The sequence below is a fragment of the Lacerta agilis genome, chromosome 11 (assembly GCF_009819535.1).
Source record: "Lacerta agilis isolate rLacAgi1 chromosome 11, rLacAgi1.pri, whole genome shotgun sequence".
NCBI classification, from domain to species: Eukaryota; Metazoa; Chordata; class Lepidosauria; order Squamata; family Lacertidae; genus Lacerta; species Lacerta agilis.
This window is the reverse complement of record NC_046322.1, coordinates 48,471,143-48,497,107: the sequence shown is the minus strand read 5'-3', so window position 1 is coordinate 48,497,107 and position 25,965 is coordinate 48,471,143. Positions and strand designations below refer to the sequence as shown.

The following is a 25,965-nucleotide window of genomic DNA, read 5'->3' as shown; positions in this document are numbered from 1 at the left end:
GGCCTTAGGTTGCCTACCCCTGTTCTAAACATATACATTCCTTTATTTTTTTAAAGATCTTGATGAATGTGCAGAAGGTCTACATGACTGTGAATCAAGAGGTATGATGTGCAAAAATCTGATAGGAACTTTCATGTGCATATGCCCTCCTGGAATGACCCGCAGACCAGATGGAGAAGGTTGCATGGGTAGGTATTAAGATAGGGTGCTTCAAGAAAAAAAAACGTGAGCCTATTTAACTCAGTATTCCTGTATTACCCAGTGACTGTTATGAATAAAAGTTAATGTATATTATGAATTTTTCCTATCTATTAGTGCACATAATACACATTTTTGTATGCAGTGTTGCCTAACGTACATATTTGTTCAAGCAGTGTCCCTGATATTAGGACTTTTTTGTATGTTCCTTTCACTAACCTATGGATTTGATGCACACTTCTAATGTGTGCTCATTTTTTGGTTGGAAAGCTTCATCACAAAATTGGGAGAAGTGTGAATTTTGAAGGACATTTGCATTTCAGTTTGCATATAGCTTTGGGAAGTACGAATTAGGTAGGTTTCCGTTAAATTGTGAACGGAGCTTAATTTCCCCCCTATCCCTAATATATGCTGAGCATAAGCTGGGAGTTTACACCATTAATTCTGACGTTCTATCAGCATTAATTCTTACTTCCTATCAGTTTTCTAGGAGAACCCTCAGCACCATAGCATTGGATTATTACAGAGAGGAAATCAGGCTCCTAGATCTCAGACTTTTTCTAGCAGCACTCTGTCTCAAATTATTATTGTCCTTCTCCAGCCTCAATTAGCATATTCCTTAGAGAAGAGGGAACGGAAAACCCAACTGAGTGATCTTAAGTTGTTGGTTGTATTGGTATCATTTAACTGGCATTGTGATTCTGTACATACTGTAATTATTTTTGTTTCTGTGTTTGTGAAAAAGATGAAAATGAATGCCGCACCAAGCCAGGTATCTGTGAAAACGGCCACTGTGTCAACATTATTGGAAGTTACAGGTGTGAATGCAATGAAGGTTTTCAGTCAAGTTCATCTGGAACTGAATGCATTGGCAAGTAAACCTACAGTCCATTATTTTCTGTTCAAATGAAGGGAGTGTTTAAGAAATCTTTGCCAGTTTGGATATAAGAGGTAGTTGACTGAAACAAAATCTTTTTATCTGTCTTATCTACAAGGAGGGGAAATGAAAAGATTATCCTCCTCTGTTTGCTAAAAAATAAAAAATAGCAGATGGTTTGAGAGAAAACTAATTAAATTAGGAAAGCTGGAGATACTATATCAAGTAGTGATTTAACACTGTTCAGGCATGCAATGTTCCATTTTCAGGATTGCCCTACTGTCAAGCTATCCTGTCATATGTCAACAGAGAGGTGTACTTTTGCAAGAGCTATACTGTATATATTGCTCAATTGTTCAGGATACAGACTGGATTTTTCCCACCATATTGCTAAGAGTTAGAGCTCAGGACACAGATTAATATAGCATGCCCATAGTTTTCTGAGAGAATGATCTTTGATGGCGATAAAGCTATTAAATGTCATAATTAACATTTAGATTCCAACGTATCTACCGTACACATTTTGCTTACAAATTTGGTAAATAAACGCCATTGTAATCTTACTGTGTATTAAAAATTTTACATGAATAAAATGCCTAAAAAACAAGGAAGGTAAACAGTGTATTGTTACTACTAAAAGTATATTTGAATTTTGGCTTACAGAATTTATGGACATGTATGTATTATGAAAGAGTATTTTGTAAGTGGTATTTAAAATTATGTATTGAAAAACCCACATCAGGGTAAAAGAAAATGGACCAGTTTATGATTCTAATAAAAAAGATTTGTCAGTTTTCAGGTAGTATTCTATGATGAAGTATGATAATTTGGAAAAGGACTTGCTGGCTAATTGGATAAAGTGGTTCCATAGAATAAGATACCCCTTTCTTCCCAGGCATCTAACCTGGAAAAATTACAATTGTGGCATATTTGTTGTTGTTATTATTATACTACCATCACAACAGTAGTCCTCATGTCAACTCTAGAAATCTATGTAAATGTTGTATTAATGCAAATAAAAGCTGATTGTGCTAAACATTAAGCCACTATGAGAACCATTGCTAAAGAGCACCTAATAAATGGTTTAAACAAGGAAGTGCACCTTGTTCTAATCCATATGTTGCTGCTTCACATTCACTTCACAGATAACCGTGAAGGTTTCTGCTTTGCTGAAGTCTTGCAGACAATGTGCCAGATGGCTTCTAGCAGCCGAAACCTTGTGACAAAATCAGAGTGCTGTTGTGATGGAGGCAGAGGCTGGGGCAATCAGTGTGAGGTTTGCCCACTCCCAGGAACTACCCAGTACAAGAAACTTTGCCCACATGGTCCCGGGTACACCACCGATGGACGAGGTACTGTTTATTTTTCCTAATTTGCTGAGTAGTGTTTTATTCTGAAACAGGAGTAGATGGCTAACTCTAAAGTTAAAATTAACAGACAAAAAGCTTTCTGCAAACCAAAAGTTCAAAGATTTTGTGGCATATGTTGACGGTGTTGTAAATCAAACACAACTGCACAGCATTTTCTTTTGTCCAAGGGACACAAACGGGAATCCCACTTTCGGACAATATGATGAAGCAGACCATGGCTCGTTTCCTAGCAGAGCAGGAGCAGTAGAAAAGAAGGAGTGGAGTGCCTGCGATTTCTGCAATGTGCACTGCTGGCATGCTACTCATAGTTTATTTTAACTATAGTTTAATGTGACGTGAAAAATTGGACACCTACCATATACTATTGTTGTTTTCAAATTTTATTCATTCCAGCCAATTTATGCTCACTGATGCCTGGGCTGATATGAATTCTGTTAAGTTAAATTGGTAAGTAGCTAGGCAAATGGTTTGGCACTTGTATGACAAGCCTACAAATTCTACTTAATGCAATGAAAGTAAATACTCAGAATTTGACAATAAAGTATTGTCAAAAAATTATTTATTTATTTGTTTGAAAAATTGAGTAATACATTCTTAAGCAAATAAAGGTGCAGTTTTATGGTTTCTGAGGCATAATAGAGTGGATTGGATTTATCCTTCTAAGGGAGACCGGGGGGGGTGTGTTAAAATGGGCTTGGAGGAGAGTCTACACTTTTCTGTTTCTTGGCATGAAATACTGTTTGTCCAGCCTCCTTTCCCCCTGCCAGTGGTGTGCAGAATGAAGCAATTAGACCATTGCTCCACATCAGGATTGCATCCTTAGTCTCTTATGCTACAGTAAGAAATGTTATTTTTGAAATATTTCCTGTTATTCCACAGATATTGATGAGTGTAAAGTCATGCCAAGTCTATGTAGGCATGGTCAATGTATCAACACCATGGGCTCTTTCAGATGCTTTTGTAAAGTTGGCTACACCACTGATATTAGTGGTACTTCTTGTGTGGGTAAGTTTTACCACCGACTTCAAATTAATTCTTTTTGGTTGACTTTAAAACAGCCTTGTAGCCTTCCTTGTTGCTCCATTACATAAGTGAAGGAACATTTTGCAGTACAAAATGGAGAAACGTCTGGCCACACAGCCCTAAGTGCCAATTTCCCCCTGTAAGCTGTGAAACAGTAACAACTGGATTACAAATGAGCTGCAAGTATGTAACGCAGGGGTTGCTATCACTGTCTAAGCAGACCAATACCACTCCATATTAGTCCCATATCTAGGAGTTAGGAAAGGAAGCAGAGGTCATATTGGCGCTATCCCGAAATATATTAATATTATGGATGTTAGGAGAAAGATTCACCCATTTTGTGCATTCACTGAATGTGTATCCCATCTTTACACCAAATAGTGTTCAAGGTGGCTCTTAGCACATGCCTGCTTTTCTTTTCAATATTTCCCATATTTGGGGGGGGGGGGATAGTCACTTCTTTGTAACTTTAGATATTTCCAGCAAGAAACTGAATTACTAATAGTTCATTATCCTACTTAGATCTTGATGAATGCTCCCAGTCTCCCAAACCGTGCAACTTTATCTGCAAGAACAGTGAAGGAAGTTACCAGTGTTCTTGCCCGCGTGGCTATATCCTGCAAGAAGATGGAAAAACCTGTAGAGGTTAGTGGCTGAGTGCTTTGATGGGTTGCTTTTATTCATTAATTCCTTCTTGTGTAATACTTGAATTTTTGGCAGCAAATTGTGTGTGGGGTCCCAATCTGGCCTGGGAATACATTCCCCACTGCTGCTTTTCCTTTTGAATAAAAGTGGCCTGCTAGACAGAGTCATTTGCTTGTTTTTTTGTATTTAAAAAAGGTGTAGTTTGGCCCAGTATGTTCAATTGTATATTGCAAGAGCCTTTACATGCAGCTTGGGCGGTACTGCCTAGGAGGAACAGAGTGGCACAAAACTTCCCAGGCATATCTGATACTGACTAAAACAGAGGTAGTGGGTAAAGGCTCTGCTTTGCTTCTTAATGATAGAATTATACTCCAACTGTTTAGGCCAAGCATGGCGTAAGCATGTAAAAGAGCCTTGTGGCTGATCTCTTGATATAAGAGGAAATCATAATTTTCCTGACTGTGATATAGATAAATTTGTTAGTAAATAACTATTCTGCTTTCATTTTAAACATAATACATTTTACGCCTTTTCACTTTTAGATCTTGATGAATGTCAAACTAAGCAACACAACTGCCAGTTCCTTTGTGTCAATACCTTGGGAGGGTTCACATGTAAATGTCCACCGGGTTTCACACAACATCATACGGCTTGTATTGGTAAGATCAATTGAGACAATGAATTTTCGTTCATAAAAACAAGTCACATTAATTGCCTGATTTTTTATCTGATCTGTGTAAAATTATTTAAAAAACAAAAAACAAAAACAACTGTATAAATATATTTGTCATCACTGCACTACTTAGAAGTTCGGGAGGGGTGTAGATAAAGAAAAACGTCAGAAGAAATGAAAGCACCCACTGAGCATTTTTATGCAGTTGCTGAATATTACATTGTAACCACACAGAGACAAATGAGTAAAGCATTATTAAAAGCTGACTTAAAGTTATAGTTGCTTAAAACTACATTCAAAAGTATTTTTCATTGGCATATCAAATGTCCATAATCTTCTTTGACTGTTAGCATACACCTTGCGGATTTAAATCAAAGTTAATGATGTGGAATGAAATATTTTCAAGAGAAACCCCGTATTTAGTTTGCATCTGGTAGTAGCACTGTGGGTGCAAATAATTCCCACAATCTATCATATTCTGAACCCCTAGTTAACATCATGTGCTATGTTGATAGCTATAGAAATGTGCAAGTTTCAAGCATGTATATATCCATTGCCATATACTTCTATATTTGTATTAGATCTCTTTTTTCAATCTGATTCATAAGAATGAATAACTTTTTAGATAACAACGAATGTGGATCACAGCCTTCACTTTGTGGATCAAAAGGAATCTGTCAGAATACTCCTGGAAGTTTCGCCTGTGAATGCCAGAGAGGTTTCTCTCTAGACTCAACTGGATTAAACTGTGATGGTAAAATCTGAACATCAAAAGTTATTTGTAGATTATATATTTGCAGAAGGTGTAAGATCATAGTCCTATTTACATAATATTACATACTGAGCTTATACTATAAATTCATAAGAGCATTGATAGGTTTATTATGAGACTTTATTGCAACAAACATTCAAAATCTGAATGTCTTAGCTTAGTCAGCTAGTTGACTCTAATGAGACAGCAGCACAGAGTATTCCATTAGTTATACCTTTGCTCTATTAGTTCTAAGTAGCTGGGTGAATATTTCTAAGCAAACATTTTTAAGCAATATTTTGAAGCAAGTATTTTAAAGCCATCACTGTGATATCTATGCATACATTTGCCACTGCCGTGTTTTCAGTAATGTTTAAACTTCACTATTACATGCATGCACCAGATCTCAAATTCTGGGTTGGATCCAAAGACCATGAGTTAAACGCTTTCGGTTAACTTCTGTACAAGCACTTGCGGAAAAGTTTGCATAATCAAGTATCTGGGATTGCATTGCAGTGTGTGTAGCACAAAAAGTTCCCCATTGGAAAGCAAGATTTGATTTGTTAATCGAGGATTTAAAGTGGTTTTCCAGTGCACACATGTAAGAGATTTAAATCAAACATAGTTAAAAATTTGGAATTGGGGGCGGCAGATAGGAAACAGACTTGCATAAACAGAAGAACATATCTGGATTTCAGTGCACTTTTCTCACACAAAGCTCTTCCACTAAGTTGCAAACAGCCCTTCTTGAAGCAGAAGTTTCTTGTTTGTGGAAGGGCACTTTCAGATCCAAGCCTCGAAATGCAATTTAGAATTTGAAGGGCCTTTTGCAGCTAAGTGGAACACAGGAGATATTTTACCCTTTGTTAATTAGAACGCAGCTGGATTACTGTGCCCTGTTCTGATCACAACAGGTAAGATGTTTCAAAGGTGGTAAATACTTTAAACACTTAGGGAAATTATGAAGGCAGTGAGCATATCTAACATAAGAAAAGGACAATGAAATGTTCAAATGTCCATTAAAATGGCATTGAGGACTGTTTACCAAGGCAACTTAATGAGGAGCAATCAGTTTTAGTTGCATCAGTAAACACCTCCTAGCTGCAAGAGTAAGTCAATAAGACATTGGAACTTTAGCAGTTATGTGACTGTATAATAAATGATTGATTGATTAATTGATTGAGATATTAGAACAGGTATCCTTTAAAATCCAGGGGGTTGTATTTCTTGGAGAAGATTTAGAATCTTCCCAGAGAGGGTGTAAAGGGTTGGTCAAAAGGGTTACTACCAATTCCAATTTTCTATGAAGCAATTTTGTTAAGGCACAATCCTATTGCACAGTTGCTTAAAAGTAAGTCCTGCTGAGTTGATGGAACTTGTAAGGTAAGTGTGTATAGAATTGCAACTCTCCTTTTTCTTCTTATATTTACTGCATTATTTTTTTTACAGATGTGGATGAGTGTGAAGGAAACCACAGGTGTCAACATGGCTGCCAAAACATTCTTGGTGGCTACAGGTGTGGCTGCCCACAAGGATATGTTCAGCATTATCAGTGGAATCAATGTGTGGGTAAGAAAACAAAACTTCACAAGCAGATCATTTCAAATTCAGCCTTTAAGTTTTCAAAACTCTGACAAAGAAACGAAACAGCGGGGCAGCAGAGATCAATGGGTGGCACTAATGAGGCATAGATTATAGGATTGCAGTGTCATGCCTAGCCGGCTAATGGAAACTGCTCTGTGTTGCCAAAGGACACCTTTAGCTACAGTCTGCATTCAGGGGGCTATGCATTTGTATGTGCTGAGGGAGAGCAAAACAGTAATTCTAGTGGGAAGAGTCAAAGAAAGCACAATAGCTGGGGTTACAGGTAGGTAGCCGTGTTGGTCTGTTATAGTCAAAACAAAATGAAAAATAAAAAAATTCCTTCCAGTAGCACCTTAGAGACCAGGTTGGTCTGTAAGGTGCTACTGGAAGGAATTTTTTTATTTTTCATTTTGTTTTGACAATAGGTGGGGTTTGCCCTCTGACACTGCTGGTGAGATATCCACCCCACTACCATACTGAACTATGTTTTATCTTGTAGTTCTTTAAAACGGCAAGAGCACTTTCCTGTTCCAATCTTTAAAATCTGAAATTGAGAACCTGTTTATATTACTGTCTTACTTACTACTATTGTCCCGATAATAAATTCTGTATACCTTTAAAAAAAATGTCATTTGTCCAACAGATGAAAATGAATGCTCAAATCCTAGTATTTGTGGTTCAGCTTCATGCTACAACACTCTTGGAAGCTACAAATGTGCCTGCCCCTCTGGATTTTCCTTTGATCAGTTCTCAGCTGGATGCCATGATGTAAACGAATGTTCATCCACTAAGAACCCCTGCAATTACGGTTGCTCCAACACAGAAGGCGGTTATCTTTGTGGTTGCCCACCTGGATATTACAGAGTTGGGCAAGGGTGAGTAATTGCTGGTGATTCCCACAAGCCAGCACCTATGTTTTATTATGATGCTAATCTTCTAGAAGGCCCGGGTAGCCCAAATTGTTAGTAAATGTGTTCTAGTATTTTATCAGCGCACTATTTCTGATGGATTATATGAGAACAAGAAGCATAATTTTCACACTTTTCTTTCTGAAGTGGCTGGGAGATTAGGATAGCCTTTAGACAGTCAGCAATAAGAGACACTACAGGGCAATCGATGTCTTCTGCTCTTTTACAAAGACACAGGCCTAGGTGTCCAGCTACATCACCCCCAACAAGTCTTAAAATCCAGATACTTCTTGCCAGTTGGGGCAGGTTGTTTGCTGATGCTCACTGGGATGAAGAAGGCAACGCAGGAAAGAGGTCAGTGGAGTGCAAATGCACTTGTAGGAGTGTTGGATTGCTTCCACAACCCCTACCTCTTCTGGTAAGCAGCAATAGTCCACCTGCTGGGAAGCTAGCAAAGTGGTCCATCCCACCAGCAAGCATCTTTGGCTTAAATCTTAATACTGATTCCTGCCAGGGACCTTCTAGCAATTCTGCCAGCCAGTTATAAAGTCAACTGGCTCCATTCTGCTTGCCTTAGCACCCACCAAGGAGGGGCCTGTCCACCATCAAGCCCCATATTAGACAATATTAAAAGTGTGGCCACTCTCTTCACTTTTTACAACAGAACAGTATGAGTTTTGTAATACTTTTGATATCCTGGATAGAGTCTGTTTTCTTCCTCAGTGAACTAATGTGGACTAGCCAAGGATTAAATCCATTGTGCCCATACCTAGAGATAATATTTTCTCTTCTGCCACTGCCAGAAGATTGCTGCAGAAATAGCCAGGTATAAAACTGCAAAGATGCCCTGCGTCTTACCTCAGAGTAACTCATTTTCACCTTTCTTCAAAGACTGCATGTTTATGTTCAACACAGAAACCAAATTTTAAGAATGTTTTCAGTAGTATATGGTTTGCCACGATTCCATACTGAGGACGTGGAAGTAGGAATGTTACATGATGGTTTAGATTTTCAAGTTACTAACATTGCTATATTCTTCCAACAGGCACTGTGTCTCAGGTATGGGGTTTAATAAAGGCCAGTATCTGCCCTTAGATGAGGATGAAGAGAATGCTTTGTCTCCTGAAGCCTGTTATGAGTGTAAGATTAATGGCTACTCCAAAAAAGACAGCAGGAAGAAAAGAAGTCTCAGTCAAATTGAGCTGAATGAGGTAAGTACTATAGAGTTAAACTAGTTTACACTTTCTGTTCCTAAACTAAATTGGATAGATTTGGCCAATTGAGGTAGCTAGCTTTTTCCTATCAATCTGGGGAAAGGGTTGGAGGGTGGCCCCACTTTTCACACCAAGTGAGCTGCAACAGTACTTTGACAAAGAATCCATGAGCTGTACACTGCTTTGGCGTGCACAGGGTGAGCCCCAAATTTGACAACCGCCACCAGGCTTTGGGGAGGTGGTGTGAGGCTCTGACTGGGGCCTAGAGCCATCCTGCCTCCTTCCCAAATCCCAGCACCACACTTACCTGGCTTTGGGAAGGCAGCACAAGGGCTGGGCAGGGGGTGTCAAATGTTTCTGAGGGCAGCATGGAGCCCTTGGGCTCCATACTGGACCACCCTCCCCTATTCCGTCACCTACTGTGATAAAGAATGTTCATGAACATTTCTTAGGCTCTACAATGTAAACAAATATCTATATTACACAGATGCCTGTATTTGTCTGTAAAGGTCATCCGTAGTTGTAACTGTGGCAAAAGTCCCAAAAGTATAGCTAGCCTCTTGAAATGCAGTTTCCTGCTATAAGCCAGCGCCTGCCTATTTCACATGCATAACCAGAGAGGTGGTAAAAACATAAGAAGAGCTTGCTGGATCTGGCCAATGCCCACCTAGACCAGCATCCAACCAAACACCTGTGGGAAACCTGCAAACAGGAGCCGAGCACAAGGGCACTCTCCCCTTCTGCGGTTTCCAGCAACTGGGATTCAGAAGCATACAGCTTCCAAGTATGGAGGCAGAGCGTAACCTTTCTCATCGCTAGTAGCCGTTGAAAACCTCATCCTTCATGAAAAACCCTTTTCTAGCCACTGTCTCCATGCTATGCATAATTTTATAAACTTCTGTCATGGCACCTCTTACTTGCCTTTTCTCTTAACTAAAGTCCCAAATGTTACAGCATACCCTCACGGAGGAGCTGCTCCACCACCCCCTTGATTATTTTGGTTGCCCCGTTCTGAACCTTTTCCAATTCTACACCATCCTTTTTTGAGGTATGGCAACCAGAACTGTACACAGAAATCCAAATGCAGCAGAGATTTGTGTAATGGCATTACAATATCAGTTTTCTGTTTCCATTGGGCAGCAAAATAGCAAATGCAGTTCATTCACTCAGTTTGGAGAGGTCCTGTGGGGCCTCTCTGCAATCTCGTTTTAACAACCCTGATCAGCAAACTTGGCCACATGAACCAATTAACAGCTGTAAGAACAGTATAAGTAAGACGGATCATGGGGTTTGCCTATACTTTCATTTTCACTTCTCGTTTATAGATCAGTTTGGAAAGTTTGGACATTGACCACCCGTTGAAGATGAGATTCAATGTGTCTGGGCTAAGCAAAAAAGAACACATCCTAGATCTCATTCCTGCAATTCAGCCCCTGACAAACCACACCCGCTATCTCATTTCCTTTGGTAATCATAACAACATCTTCCGGATACACCAGAAGGACGGGCTGAGTTATCTTCAGATTGCCAAGAAAAAGGCAATCACCGGCACTTACGCACTGGAAATTGTTAGCGTTCCTCTCTACAAAAAGAATGAGCTAAAGAAACTGGAAGAAAGCAATGAGGACAACTACCTCCTAGGAGAGCTTGGAGAAGCTCTTAAAATGAGGCTCTGGATTGAACTCTACTAAAACCTCCACTCCTTAGCTCCACTTCATGAATGATTCACTTCCATTCATGCACTTACACATCTGAACATACTTCACTTTCTGAAAGCTTTAAGGAGCGACAATGACTTACTTTTTCAAAAGTACCAAAAACTACCAAGGACAGAAACCTCTGAGTCCTTCCATCCTGTCCAAGACTGCAGAATGGCCCTTTGACTTTACTGTGGCCAAAGCTTTTGACTACAATGCCAATCATGGTTACTGTAACTTCCATATAACCTCAGTTTAAAGTATACTGGTGCTCAAGAGGTCAGCATATGGCACAAAATGTGAGCTACTTTTTTCCTATTAGCAGTCTAGCACATTGGGTATTTTGCTATAGTTCCTAAATTAAAAAATAGAGATTTTATTTATTTTTAATGCAGTAATATATGGAGAATTTAGCAAACTATGTTAACACAAAAAAGGAAAACACACCTGTTTTTCCTTAAGATTTTATGAATTTGAACTATTACAGGTAAGAGGTTCTTTTCAAAAAAAGAGAAACCAAGAGATTTCCCCCCCCCCAAAAAAAAGTGTCCTTTCACTATTGTGCCAGTCATCCCACAAAGCATAAAGGCAGTTCTTTAAAATATCATGAAGATGAATGAGCACTGTATTACATTTCCGGAGGGCCAAAACATCCTTCCCCCTCCAAGTAGGGTATTTAAGCCATGCCTTATCATCAGTGACTGTGATCAGAATTTCAGTAACTGTAAGCCTCAATACTAATGCTTATGTTACTGCCCTGAGGACTAGATTCCATTTCAGAAATTGCTAATAATGGAAGGTGGCACTCAACCACTGTAGCAAAATACCTGGACTGCTTGTGGTACCAATTGCAGGCCAAACCGTACTGTATTTTCTCCTGATAACCTCAATGTCACACAACACCTCATTCACCACAAACTAAAGGTGCTCTACATACTTGCATTACTGTAGGCAGCTGAAAACAAACCTTATATTCTTAGAAGGGAACACCTGATGCCTCATTCTGTATGGTGCTGGCTTGGATTAATGCTGAAATAAATATGACTGAGCTGCTTCAGGGCTGCCATATGTGTACACTATTCATGCTGCACAGGAAAAAGAAAGAAAAAATGAGTATTTGAAACCAATTAAGAATTTTCATTAATACTGTAGTTATACACAATATGCCTCATTTTATCATAGCCTATTTTATAAGAATTACTTTTGTACAACAAGTTGGCATTTAGTTTACTTTTAGTATTTTTAAAAATGTTGTGCCATTATGTTTTAATAAGTGTATGTCACCATGGTGCTAACAAACGACAGCGCTGGTACCTGTAATATGCAATGTAAAAGGACCTCACATCTGAAACAACCCAAAGCACATGCCAAATCTGGGTTTTTTCCAGACATCTACCTGTGCTGACCAAAGATTAGCAACACGTTACACACACTGTTTGCATTCACTTTGTATTTTCTTTATGGAAATAAGAAAACATTGTAAATTACAATTTTGTTTTGAGAAAAGGGGGTATTGTTTTGTAAGCCTTTGTACTAAATACAACACCACCTTTCCTGCAATAAAACCTATTTTCTGGTAACTGTCTTGCTTTGTCCAGGCATTTGGAGAAAAGTGCCTACTAACTGAAGGGAAATAATGAAAGTACCCAGTTCTCTTTCCTTATCACCCAAAGTATTTCTGACCTACTCAAAAAATCAGCTGCTCTCCCTGCAATTCTCACCTTTAGTGGGGCTGTGCAGGAAATGTCCCTGGTGCTATGTTCCTTAAAAAGCTGATGTTCAATAGTTTTGAATATTGCATTTGAAGAATCAGTTCTCCCTTGTACATCTGTATACCGCTGCTGCATCACACCACAGGCCCATTGATTCCAACATCCTATTCTCATCAGTCAAATACCATTGGGAAGCCCACAAGGCAGCAGGAGGCAGACCACAAAAGACAGGAAGCTATGCTTGAGAACATTTGAGTCAATGTATTTCTTCTTTTCATCAGTTCTGCTCTTTCCAGAGGAAAAGAGATCCTTCTATTCTTTTACAAAGCTATTCCTACCTAGGCTTCTTTTCCTACCATGAATTAGACACCATAGAGTACACTCACTGAAATTAAAGGATACAATCAGCCAAGTTCCATCAAATTAAATGAGAATACTATTGAGTACAACTCACTTGTCTACAGTCCCATTTTGTTTGTTTAATTCCCTGTTTTAGCCAGTTCTCCTGCCCTTTGCTAGTCATTATCAGTCAATGATTCAGCAAGACCTCTCCTGTGCTGAATAGCTTAGAGCAGGGGTCGGCAAACTATGGTCCCTGGGCCGGATCAGGCCCACCCGAGATGCGGCCCGCCTGGCCATTTAAGGACCCACCGCAAAGCCAAGACCCCCGGCAATGGCGATGGGAGGAAGAGGCCGAGTGGCGGCAGCTCTGCCAATCAAATGCTGCACCTGGTTTTCCTCAGCGGCGTTTGATGGGCAGAGCCACCGCCGCTTAGCCTCTTCTGTCGCCATCTCTGCCCTGGTGCTCCTGTGGGCCAGAGAGCGGAGCAGACGAGCTCGCTCTGCCTACCTGCTTCATGAGAAACCGGTGGTGGCGGCGGCGGAGGCAGCCCCTGGGAAGGTAAGCAGAGTGCCCTCTTAAGGCGGGGAGGAAGCCCGTTTTGCGCCACCGCCCTTCAGCAAATGAGGCACGCGGCAAACCGAGAAGGCGGCTGGGGGTGGGGTGGGAAGGAGGACTACTTGCCCCCCTCGCCTCTTCCTCCAGCTCCCCCCCCCCCAGTGCTGCTTCTCTGAAGCTGCCATCCCTCCTTCACCTTGGTAGTTCTCTGCATATAACTTGCTGCCCTTTTCTCCGTGGGGTGATTGTGGGCGTGTGTGTGTTGGGGGCGGGTGGGAGGATGAACAGTGTGGTGGTGGGTGAGCTTGTCTGTTGAGCCTTCCTCACCCTGCTTTAATGCACACTATTTTATTTTATTTCACCTGCCCTTACCCCACCCCATTCTTCCCAGTGTGCATAGGAATTCATTCATTTCTCCCCCCCCCAAAAAAAAATATAGTCCGCCCCCCACAAGCTCTGAGGGACAGTGGACCGGCCCCTGGCTTAGAGGCACAATTTTAACTAGGTCCCCAGTGTGGAGGGGGAGGGATGATTTAATCCACCATTACTCAGTGCTGCAGTCCCAGTCCTGATTGGAGCCTGCCATACTGCAGCTGTTGAAAACAAGCTCACATCTCATCAGATTATCTAACATAATGTGTAGTTTGGCCCTGAGAATTCAGAAGGGTTTACAGATTGAGGGCATATCTCCCAAACAGATTAATGCACCAGCACCTCTGTAAGCACTGACTCCACCTTCATTGCAAAAAAAGTTACAACAGAAAAGCAGTTTTCCTTCCACACAAAAATTCCACTTATCCAATAAATCTTCACACAAAAAAACAGTAGAGTATTGTTGCATCTTAAAAGACAAATGAAAACAGCTAATCCCTTGGAATTGTCACAAAACAGTTGGTAAAATAAATACCCCTTTCATGTTTGAAGCAAGTTCTCCTTCCTTATTCTGCCATCTCCTTTATGACTTAACTAGGGCTCAGTCTAGAAGTAATAATAAAAAAAACCTTGACCTGTCATAGAATATGGAAACTATCTCTGAGCAGTCTCTTTGTTATGGCAAAGTATGGAAAACAATAAACAAAAATATGCGGCGCTGGAGAAAAATGAAACTTTCTATTATGGACCGACTAGCCACAACCAAAATGATATTGTTCCAAAGTTATTATTTTTATTCCAAACCCTACCAGTGTGGATCCCAGCAGCCCACATGTCCAACTGGCAAGCAAAAATACATTCGTATTTCAATCAGATAGAACACACATTTAAAAAATCTCTGCTGTTAAAAAATCTCCAACTGTTGGAGGATGGGGACTTCCAAATTTAAACAGCTGTTATAATGCGTGTCAACTAAGCAATATGATAGACCTAATGTCTGGTAATGAGAGAATCCAATGGAATAAGCTGGAGAATGTGGAAATAGACAATATTCTTATGAAAGATAAACTTAATTTTCCTACAGAGATTCAAAAACCCATTTACTTACACAACTTCTAAAATTTGGACAAAATGGGCAAATCTCTTTGTCCCAGATACATCACTCATAATGCCAATACAGTTTTATACCATCAGTCTTGAAAGACCTACAATTGCTCCCAGTACGTTTCCGAGCACAAATCAAAGTGTTGGTGCTGACCTTTAAAGCCCTAAACTGCCTCGGCCCAGTATACCTGAAGGAGCGTCTCCACGCCCATCGTTCACCCCGGACACTGAGGTCCAGCTCCGAGGGCCTTCTGGTGGTCCCCTCACTGCAAGAAGTTAGGTTGCAGGGAACCAGGCAGAGGGCCTTCTCGGTGGTGGTGCCAGCCCTGTGGAACGCCCTCCAACCAGATGTCAAGGAAATAAACAACTATCTGACTTTTAGAAGACATCTGAAGGCAGCCCTGTTTAGGGAAGTTTTTAATGTTTGGTGTTTTTAATATTCTGTTGGGAGCTGCCCAGAGTGGCTGGGGAAACCCAGCCAGAGGCGCAGGGTATGAACAATAAATAATAATAATAATAATAATAATAATAATAATAATAATAATAATAAGTAGTAGTAGTAGTAGTAGTAGTAGTAGTAGTTGCACTTGAAGACATTTGTGTGTATCTAAGTTTCACAATTTAAATGTTTGTTCACTTCAACGCAGACACAAGGCATGCTAATTCAATTGTCTTCATGGACAGACACCGCTAACCTTGAGGAATGTGCCACAGCCACTCCATTCGCCTTTCAGTAAGACACCATTCAACCTGGGAACAGACAATAATAATCCGGAACACATCCCACCCACTAATGAGGAAAACCCCCAATGTGGAATTATATAGTATTAGTAATTTTGATGTACAAATAATGGGCTTTGAGCTCTTCTCTCTTCCTATCTTGATTAGTGACAGGAAGGACACTGGCTTAGAACACTTCTGGGGAAGGAAAAACGTTCTTTTCAGTTCTTACTTCCTCTTTCCATACTGATCAAAGGAATACTGCCCTGCTTTGTTTTCCTTTATCCTCTATTGTTATCGAAGAGATAGAAGAATATATCTCAGTTATTGGGTTTTCGTAAGTTTTATCCTATGTGATAAACAGTTGCCTGTATCTTTCTTCCAGCGTCTTAAGAAAACTTATTTTAAGAAAACACTGAAAGAAATATACAGGTAACTGTTTATCACATTCACTTTCAACTAACTGAAAAAAGCCAGGAAACTGAAACAAATGAAACTAATATTTTTTATATCCCTGATACCTACATTTATTCACGAGGTTGTTGGGAGGTATAACAGCTACTAAACAAATTAATATGAAGAGAGCCAATACAGTAATATATTATTGGATTATTTCCTTGGCAGTCAATTTAAGCAAACTCACAGCACCGTTGCTTCTAGCAAACAGATATGTCCGTTTTGTTTCAAAATGTCCAGAGTAGTTTTTAAAAAGTAAATAAACAAGCCACACTGTGTTTGTGTGTCAACTCTACCCCCCCCCAAAAAAAAAACGTGGCCAGCAAAACTGCTTTCAATTCTCTTGCTGCTTCCATCTTGCAAAGCACAGTCGACACAACTTCAAGAGAAACACTTAACAGGGGCTATGAAGAGTTGTGACTTGATCATCCTTTGGGGGGCGGGGGAGAGAGAGGTTAGGATATTTTTCGGGGATGGTGAGTTGCATACATAGCAATAACACAGTACCTTTCAAGCTCTTCCCAGTTATTTTGAGTTTTGCATGGGGAAGCAGGGGGTGAAATGAGGAGGAGACAGGAAAGGGGGGGCTTCTGAACAGACACCGGGCCTTTGGAGTTTGCAGTGCCTCCCTTTCTCAGTGCCTACCCCCTCCAAATAAGAGTTCATGACCCCGCACCCCACCTCTGCCCCCTTCAGAGTCCCAGCAAAGCAAATAGGAGCACCAAGTCCCCCCCCCAAAAAAAATAATTTTATGTTTGCCCTCCCCAAGTAGATTTCTTTAATAGCCTTTCCCTTCTAGAATATTCTATCTGGCCACAAGATGGCACTCAATGACCTGCAAATTAAGAAAGTTTCATTGCTATTCTGTCCAACTCCGGCCTCCATACTACTTTCCCTCTCTGGTTCTATTTTCTAACGCTGAGGACAGTGTACTGGCGATACAATTTCTTTGCACCCATGCCATTCATAATGGTGGGTACAGGGAGAACTACGTAAGCAGGAAGGCAGAGGCTAAGAGGAAAAAAATTATCACCAGCCTTGTGCCTTTCCTGTTATTTTGGAAAGTATAGGGTTAGGGTTAGGGTTATGCCACATTTCAAATTCTGAGACAACTGAGCTTCTTCTGGCAAAATTGTTGAGATTGCAAAAATCTCAAAAAGTGGAGATTTTTTAAACCTATCTTTTAGGAAACTTGCCAGAAATTCAACACTTCACTATGAACGCCTGCTTCCCTTGTTCTCTTAGAAGGGCAACGGTGGCCACCATTGTGGTACAGGAACTGAGTTCCGGAGAGTTCCGGCTGCAAAAAAACAAACAAACGTGCGTACAAGCTGTAGCTATAGAAAGCAAGCTAACTGCCACAAAAGATGGCTGCTTTCCAAATGAATGCCCTTTTCTTTCCTTATCCCATTGTCAAACAGAGAGTTAACAGCGCCACTTTTTATTTTGAGAGAGGGAGGCAGCCGCTTTAAGAGGCGAGGGAACCTGGAAGTTGCCACCCCTCTCCATTTTGTTCCTACCTCAAGACCAGGCCTCAGGGATGCCATCCGGTCCTTGCTGCACTCCGATCCTGCTCCTCTCATAACTGGTCGAGAAGAAAAACACTGGCACATCTCTCTTCCATTTTGCTTTTACCTGAGAAAAAACAACAACAGCCTCAGGGCAGCCATTTATCTCTCCTATCCTGCACTTCATAAGCAGGGAGAGTTGCTTGCTCAGGAGAGACACAGAACTGCCTTTCTCTTCCATTTTGTTTTTCTCTGGGAAAGAACAGCCTAAGTACAGCCATTCTGTGCCATTCAAATGGCACACTTTGAGGGGAAGAGGAAATTGCTTTTTCTGTGGAAAAGGGAGCCACAGCTGCCCTTCTCTCTTCTCCATCCAATACTGCAGTCCAGTTTCAGCTGTGTTCTTTAACCACCTGACAGACATCAGCTTCTTAGGAATAAAGCCAATTATTTCAAACAGCTGCTTTCTTTTCACACTGCACTAGGTGCCAGAGGTTCCCACCACCAAATATCAACCTTCAACTTGCCAAGAGAACCATTTGCACTTTCTTTACCAAACCTACTGGGCCTCAGAATTGCTATTAGGTCATTTCCTAAGAGGAAGAGACCAGCCATCTTTCTCCCATGCAGCTGCTCTGCCTCCAAAGGGAAAAAAGGTAAACTAGAGCAAATAGCATCTTGTGGCTTTTTTTGCTAAGCTGGCATGGCTTACGAGTGGCGTCATCTTTAAAAGCAGCTTTCTTTATTGCAGCTACTGACAAGCCAGATAGATCTGTCAGCCATTACAACATATCTACTTATTAACTGGTGTGGAGGCCATTTTATAGATGTTCAACAAACTTCCCGTTTCATCTGAAATATTGCGCTTTTCGCTAACTGTAGTTACCTAATTTAACACGCATGTGTGACAAGCATTGCTAAATAAACCTTGATCCTAATAATGTTACATTTTGTTAGTATACAATGCATGGGAACCTGCGTTAGGCTTTTGTTCCGTGTATCAACTTATGTTCTAGCTTATGAGCTGCCTCTCTGCGATTGATGTATTAGCTGTTCTTTCCCTGTGGGGAAGGCCTCTTTTGCCAAATCATGTTTCTTAAAGCAGCAGGTTACCATCTTCTATTAGAGGCATATTCAAAGATTGATAGGGGTTCACATTATCACATTTATTATGGCCCTTTGAGCCACTGCCACAAAATGAATGGCTATATTCATTTGGCTTGCATTTTAATGCATGCTCCATTATTGAGTTCTAAATGGGGCTTTGTTTTGTGGTCTTTGGTTGTAAACAAACTGTGGAGAGGCTTAAAAATGTTATTTGACTCCCTCAGCAAAGATTCCCATCAAGCCTTAGTTGTCATGCAGTTAAAAGGGCAGGTCCTCTCATGTACTGGTAAATAGTTAGAAGGGGATGGGGGAACAGGGTCGGGAAATTGTTTGGAGAACAATACTGGGCTTACCCATGATATGTATTTGGATTGGTGTTTCTAGAAGCAAATAAATAGCAGACAGGAGAGATTCGATACTGTTATCTAAAGGAAAGAGGTCCAGTGCAAGTATTAAGAAGTGCACACTGGACATCCCAACTTTATACACACACAAATATAAAGTGCACAGGCAGCTTTCTGGGTCATGTGGCCAGCATGACTAAACTGCTTCTGGTGCAACAGGACACTGACATAACCAGAGTGCATGGAAACGCCGTTTACCTTCCCTCCGCAGTGGTACCTGTTTATTTACTTGCGCTGGCGTGCTTTCAAACTGCTAGGCTGGCAGGAGCTGGGACAGAGCAATGGGAGCTCACCCCGTTGTGGGAATTCAAACTGCCGATCTTCTGATCGGCAAGCCCGAGGCTCAGTTGTTCAGACCACAGTGCTACCTGCATCCCAATGGTCCAGACTGTAAGAAGCCCCATGCTACCTGGAAAAGCTCTGTTGGATGGCACAATGAGGATGCAATGGAGGCAGCAAAGTATGCTTTCATTGCTGCCTTCATTGCCACTAAATAAGCTCAATGATGAGCCCTCAACGGTGTCCGATTGTATGCAGCTGGAGTTCTTCTCCACTCGTATATTTGAGCTGTCTCTCAACATGTTTCCTTGCCCTAAGCTCTGGAGCTATATTGACCTTGAAACTCTGGATGAAGACAGTGTATTTTTTAAATTCTTAATATTTCTAAACGTGCAAGATGAGATTATTTCTATAGCTCCACCCCATCCTGTTATTGGACAGTCGAATGCAACAACTGGACATTCATTTTAATAGTGGTTTTTGCCATGCTACTTAAACTTTTGTTTCATCAACAGGTTACAGTGCATGAAATATCAAAAACTTGCAGTGTTTAGGTCTTCCTGGCATATTATGTTACATGTTAGGTGGGGCTCAAATAAAGAGTATTGAAAACCAGAGGAAAGGAATTTATTAATAAAAATAGGCTGATTTAGGCAACCACAGTTAATTCACTCCCATTTATTGCAGTGATCCCTCCCCAATACAGAGTAGTAACTGCAATACTCAAGTTGTTAAAACATTAGAAAACCCATTGTGTGTGACAGTTACAGTACAATATTATCAAAATATGACATGACATTTTCAAACTGAGGAATAGTACCAACCAAGCTCAATCCTTAAATTAAGACCATAGTTCATTTTTAAATAAACAGAAAAGCATATAAAACAAATTATGTAAAAAGGAAAGCCTAATACAAACGTAACAAATAAATAATTGATTTTTTTTCAGCTACTTTCTAAACACTTCCTAATTTCATAAAATGAAGTTTCTGCTACAGAAATGGTATTGCTGAGTGTCAATGGAAAACAATTATTTCAAGTCATTACTGATTGGAACTTAAGAAAACATGGCGCCAAAAAGAAAAGATCAATTCATAATAACTGAAAATTGGAATGGCTATGTGTCATAAAATTGCCTCTTGCTAACAAGGTGCAATTAAGTTTATTGGAGTGTTAGAATAAATTGTACAATTGTTGTCTTGGTGTCTAGTGTGGTGTGTGTGTGTGAAGTACTGAGAATTCTCATGTATGAAGTAACCTTTATTAATTTACAGACTACATTTTGCTCCCATCCATATATGCATATTTAGATAAATTTGATTTTTTTTTACACAGCACACAGAGACACTTTTCATTTGGTTCCTTTTACAGATAACAAGCAATGTTTTTCCTGAATAGCAAAATTTTGAATAAGTGTACCAGTGCACTTTTTCACGATAGCAGCACTAGGTTCATGCCCTACTGTCTGTACATAAACAATGGAAACAGAAGTTCAGATTAATTGAATAATTTTATGCCCTCATCACACCAATAAGCACTGCAAACTTGTAATTATCAATGCTATTACACATTGGGAATGCTTTTTAGGAAAAAAAAATCCTGTTCTTATTATAAGACTTTAAATTTTCTTTGAAAACTAGGTACTGGCATTGATTTACTCTACCTGGCAGCCAACTTGTATTGCACTTCTGAAAAGGGGAGAACACAAACAGCACTGGTAAGACAATGAGAGTCGTAACTTACTAGAATGCTAATCACCATCTGCAAGAATCACCTTGTCTCAGTAACTGGGACTACCAAAATAAATTTGTTCGTTTATTCTGATCTTGCACAGTAAAAATATTGTGTATTCATATTCTCTATCTTCAATATCCAAATTACAGGTTTTCAATCTAGCCCATATTACCCCGTATTAATGCCAAGAGACTGGGAAAGGGTTTGAGGCAACTCTTACAGATAATAGGCATAAGCACTATTACAAACTAGTGAATAAAACCTCAAGTGATTCTTCAGTAAGCAAGTCATCGAGTAAAAAAATATAAAGCAGTCAAACCACACACACACACACACACAAATTGAGGGCACACAAATTGGCAGTTCTTGAATACACAAGGTCATCACATACAAATTAAAACATAAGGTCAAGAGGATCAAACCTGAGTATTTAACAAGACTAAACATAGATTCTGACAACTGAATAAATTGCCTTTGGGACACCTCTAATAAAATGTGGTCCATTTAAGCAGGTGAACAAACTGTTAACTTTATTTAGATGGTCCTTGAAAGATTGAAGTATCCTGTTAGATGGCATATCATAAACGCGCCTGACATTTACATCATCATGTAACATAACTGCAGCTTCACAGTAGAGCTACAGAGTGAAGACTGGTCCACTAACCTTCAGCCAAAGTAGCCCAATAGGAAATATATATATCTGATGAAATCTAAAGAGGACCCTCTGTCAATACACTTTAGCTTTATTCAGTGGTACAAATGGAAAAGTACAAAGTCCTAGATATCAACGTAACAAATTTGGTGTTTTTTTTTTTAATTACAGCCAACTTGCTCCACTTTTTAGCTTTGTCTTAGATCCAACAGAGATCTTTAAAAACAAAACACACACCATTCCAAACAACAGGAAACATACAACAATAAAACTAATACCTTTATGGAAGACCAGAACGCAGCATTTTTATTAAAATGGAAGTCTAAACTAAAAGAAGTTTGATCTAAAGTTTTAGCCAATGGCAGACTGACATTCTTTATAAATTTACAAAATAGAGTATATGGATGAAATTTGGTTAACTTCAGAAGGCACCTCAAGGCTAAAAGGCGTTTATAAATCTATAATCCTTTCACTGATCAAAAATAAACACTTTTATTGCTGCCGCTCAAGTAGCAAAGAAAAACCTGTTTATTCATTCTTCAGTCCAGCAAGAAATCTTCCCCCATTAAGCAAGATTAAATTACAGAAGAATTAGAAGAAAACTGAAGCTTTCACAACTTTAGGAGTATAGTGACTTTCCTTGTGTGCTTTCAAGTCAGTGGAACAGTGAAAAAGAGTAGTCACTTTTTGCCTGTGTGTGATGTTAATATTTTAATCAAACATCTCAGTCTCTCCCACTTTAGGCACTGAAGTACCATTTCTTCACAGCTACATGCTGCGCAGTAGTGCTTAGGAATAGAAGGTAAGAACACTCTGATGGTTCCCACGGACAAGGAGAATTGGTGGCAGGTCCTTTGAAAGCGCTTCGATCCACGCCATGTATAGTGCACTTGATACCGCACTTTTTCGTGCTACTGGCAAACTCCTACAACCAAAAGAGGAATAAACTGGGCATTTTGTCAGGTTAATATAACAGCACAACCAGATCAGTTAATGCAAAATGTCTCAAAATTACTGAGATTGACAGCCAGCGTTTGTATTTTATTACAGAAGATAATTTCAAAATGATCTGTTACCCAAAATATTTTTGCTGCTAAATAATGCTTATTAGAAGCAGTAGCAGCATTAACACACAATACTCGTTGTTTGGAGAACTGTCTTCCAAATTTGTCAGATATGCTACTTTGCTACCACTGAAGGCAAGGCTGTAATCCTGCATGGAGTTATCTGAGAGTAAGCCACACATGTATAGACAAACATGCACAGAATTAGATAGTTTCATTATTATTTTAAGAATTCTATCCCACCATTCAGTGTTACTAACCCCAAGGTAGGTTACAAGCATGTCAAAATCCTAAATACCATAACCCTAAAAAACCCCCACTATTCTATTATCTGCCACTGTAGCTGAAGCAATATGCTATCTCATTCCAATGCTTGTTTCCCTCTCCCTCTTTCCAGCCTACTATGCCTCTAAAAATGTATTCCAGAGGTTTGGGGCACCTTCTGGAACAGTGTAGATCAGGCATGGCCAAACCTGGCCCTCCAGATGTTTTGGGACTACAATTCCCATCATCCCTGACCACTGGTCCTGTTAGCTAGGGATGATAGGAGTTGTAGTCCCAAAACATCTTGAGGGCCAGGTTTGGCCATGCCTGGTGTAGATGGTGACCCTGTATACTGCAGGGGGAAAGGAAATAAAAACATCTAGGTTTGCAGAACAGGAGTTTCTGCTCGATCCAAAATTATGCTCTCATACACAAGGGGTGACATCCAACTAAGTCATACTCAATCCACTACTGATGGGTTTCAATGGGTCTGCTCTAAGGTTAACAGTGGATATCTCTGGCTATCCATCAGCATGGCTGCCACTTATTTCTGCTGAATCAATGACCCTTTAACTCCCGCTTTGAGACTCCTTCAGGTAGTGAAAAGCAGGATATAAAATCCAAACTCTTCTTCTTCTTCAAAGTCAGAGGCATTCATAAATGTTTTCAAACATCTCTTGTTTATCTACCATGTAACTACTTTTTAGGGGGATACCTAGAAATTCAGAGTCTTCATATGTACATTTATTAAGAGAACTTTGGGGTGTCTAACTTGTAATGATTACAGCAGAATTATTGTCACAGGACATTTTTGTGAAAACCTAGCGAGGTATTTGCCTCACAGAAAGTCTGTTGCTATGTTCTAACCAGGCAGCTCAACCACTGCATCATAACTTAGGGAAGTGTCCCGTTTGTGAAATTCCATTCTGCGCAATCCTCAAGCCAACCCAATTATCTTTTCATAGCCACCAAAATTATTAACAACCTTTCCCAAACAGTGGTGTTGATGCCAAGAACCACAGAAAGCAGTACTTACATAACAATTAGATTAGCTGTGCTTGAATGTTCTTTCAGTAATTCATTTAACCTAATCTGGCGTTGGCTCTGCAATTAAAATGAGAACATTTTAAACAGCCCAAACAGCAATTTTTAAAGATCAGCAAGTAGTAGATATACCAATGTAGCAACTCAAAATCAGCTGAATACTATAGGAAGTTGAAATATTCCCATGTGGAAAGAGAATTACAAAAAAATACCTTTGTTTTGTATAGCTCAATTTCATTATCTGTGATTCTCCAAGGTTCATCTTCTTTCATTTTATCTGCAACATCTTGCTCTTTATCATCTTCATGAAGTCGGAATGGCTCGATCATTTCTTCAAAAGCTGCAATGCTAAAGATTATTTTATCATACAGCTGGAGTTAATCAGTCCTCAGACTCCTAACTGAAATATTTGTACAATGAGACCTGCAACTAAGATGCTACATTAATTTAACAAGATAAATGTGACTTCTCTATTCCAGGCTAGACTGCACAATAAAGACTTAAAAGGCTGCACAACAGAACCACTGGCTGGGATCCATGTTTACTTTATGCAAACACCAAGGCTGCTTGGGCATTCCTACTGGATTTTAAATTTGTGATAAACTTTCCCCACCTTTGGACAGCAGGTCTCCCTCCAATATCATAAAATGCTGTGACAACTCCACTCAGTTTCAAGAGACTGAATTTTCCCATGCAGAACAGGGGGACTACTGTTTAAAAAACAAAAACCTAGAGCCTGTGTAAGACAACAAAATTGCTATACACACAACTAACAGGGATAAATAAATAAATAAATAAAATTTTTATTTATACCCCGCCCTTCCCAGCCAAAAGATAGTAGCTTTTTTGCTTTTAATGAGAAAGCAGCCAAAATCCTCAGGTTATTTGGGAAGGAGGACAAAACAACGAGCAAAAACTGAATCCCCCCTCTTCCATTACTAGGTGCTGCCACTGAATCCAAAGCCATCTCACTTATGCAATAGCCATATTATGTTTTTATGTTAGCAAAACAATCTCCTAGGTAGTGAAAGATTCCTATGTGAATTTTTAAAAAGCCAATACAATGAGTTCCTACAAAGCTGAATTTTAACACCACAACTCAATTCATATAAGTAGGAAAGTCAGACCAGCACTCCATCGTAAATGAAAGCTGCTTTTTAAATTCTCAAGTTTCTAGCTGAATAAAAGCAGTCTGAGTTGCCGTGTGGTGAGGTGCTATTTGAAAAGAGGAATAGGAAAATTTTCTTCAGATTTATAAAATGGGTACTTTATTGGGGCTTTCATATAGTCATAAAATTGTAGAATTGGAAGGGACCCTTTCCAATGCCATGCGGGAATCTTTTGCCCAACCTGGGACTTGAACCCATGACCCAAAGATTAAGAGTCTCATGCTCTACCAACTATCAGATTACAGTTGTGGAACACTGATAATAAAACTGCAGAGAATGGATGCTGAATTAGGGAGTGTTGAAAGGCTGCTTTATCAACTCTTACAAAGAAGGTAGGAATATCATTATGTCAGCTCCAAGGTTGGCATCCCTTTTTTGCTGTTCTTTACAATAAATGAGTGGACAAAGTGTTGTGGCTTTTACTTTTATAAACTTAATTATGTTTCTCACACTAGCCGCTAGTGGCAGCTAAATGCTAACGTAAATTGTCAAAAATATTTTGTGAAAACAAATATAGGAACTGAATGTTCTCCCCCCC

General features: G+C 39.8%; 2 protein-coding genes across 3 annotated transcripts in view; one reads left to right on the top strand and one right to left on the bottom strand.

The window, feature by feature from the left end:
• FBN2 (fibrillin 2) overlaps window positions 1-12,520 on the top strand; it is a 132,355-nt gene extending 119,835 nt beyond the window's left edge. Inside the window, exons 55-65 of the mRNA XM_033164487.1 lie at window positions 57-188; window positions 944-1,069; window positions 2,221-2,427; window positions 3,325-3,450; window positions 3,991-4,113; window positions 4,656-4,772; window positions 5,412-5,540; window positions 6,987-7,106; window positions 7,765-7,996; window positions 9,075-9,240; window positions 10,569-12,520. Of these exons, the coding sequence (XP_033020378.1) occupies window positions 57-188; window positions 944-1,069; window positions 2,221-2,427; window positions 3,325-3,450; window positions 3,991-4,113; window positions 4,656-4,772; window positions 5,412-5,540; window positions 6,987-7,106; window positions 7,765-7,996; window positions 9,075-9,240; window positions 10,569-10,934 (1,844 nt within the window). The 3' untranslated portion in view covers window positions 10,935-12,520. The remainder of the gene's footprint in view (window positions 1-56; window positions 189-943; window positions 1,070-2,220; window positions 2,428-3,324; window positions 3,451-3,990; window positions 4,114-4,655; window positions 4,773-5,411; window positions 5,541-6,986; window positions 7,107-7,764; window positions 7,997-9,074; window positions 9,241-10,568) is intronic.
• Window positions 12,521-20,111: 7,591 nt separating this feature from the next.
• Window positions 20,112-25,965, bottom strand: part of SLC12A2 (solute carrier family 12 member 2) — a 45,795-nt gene continuing 39,941 nt past the window's right edge. For both annotated transcript variants that reach the window (XM_033164607.1, XM_033164608.1), the window contains 3 exons: window positions 24,471-24,606; window positions 24,251-24,318; window positions 20,112-22,811 (listed from right to left, as the gene is read on the bottom strand). In XM_033164607.1, the coding sequence (XP_033020498.1) occupies window positions 22,676-22,811; window positions 24,251-24,318; window positions 24,471-24,606 (340 nt within the window). In that variant the 3' untranslated portion in view covers window positions 20,112-22,675. The remainder of the gene's footprint in view (window positions 22,812-24,250; window positions 24,319-24,470; window positions 24,607-25,965) is intronic.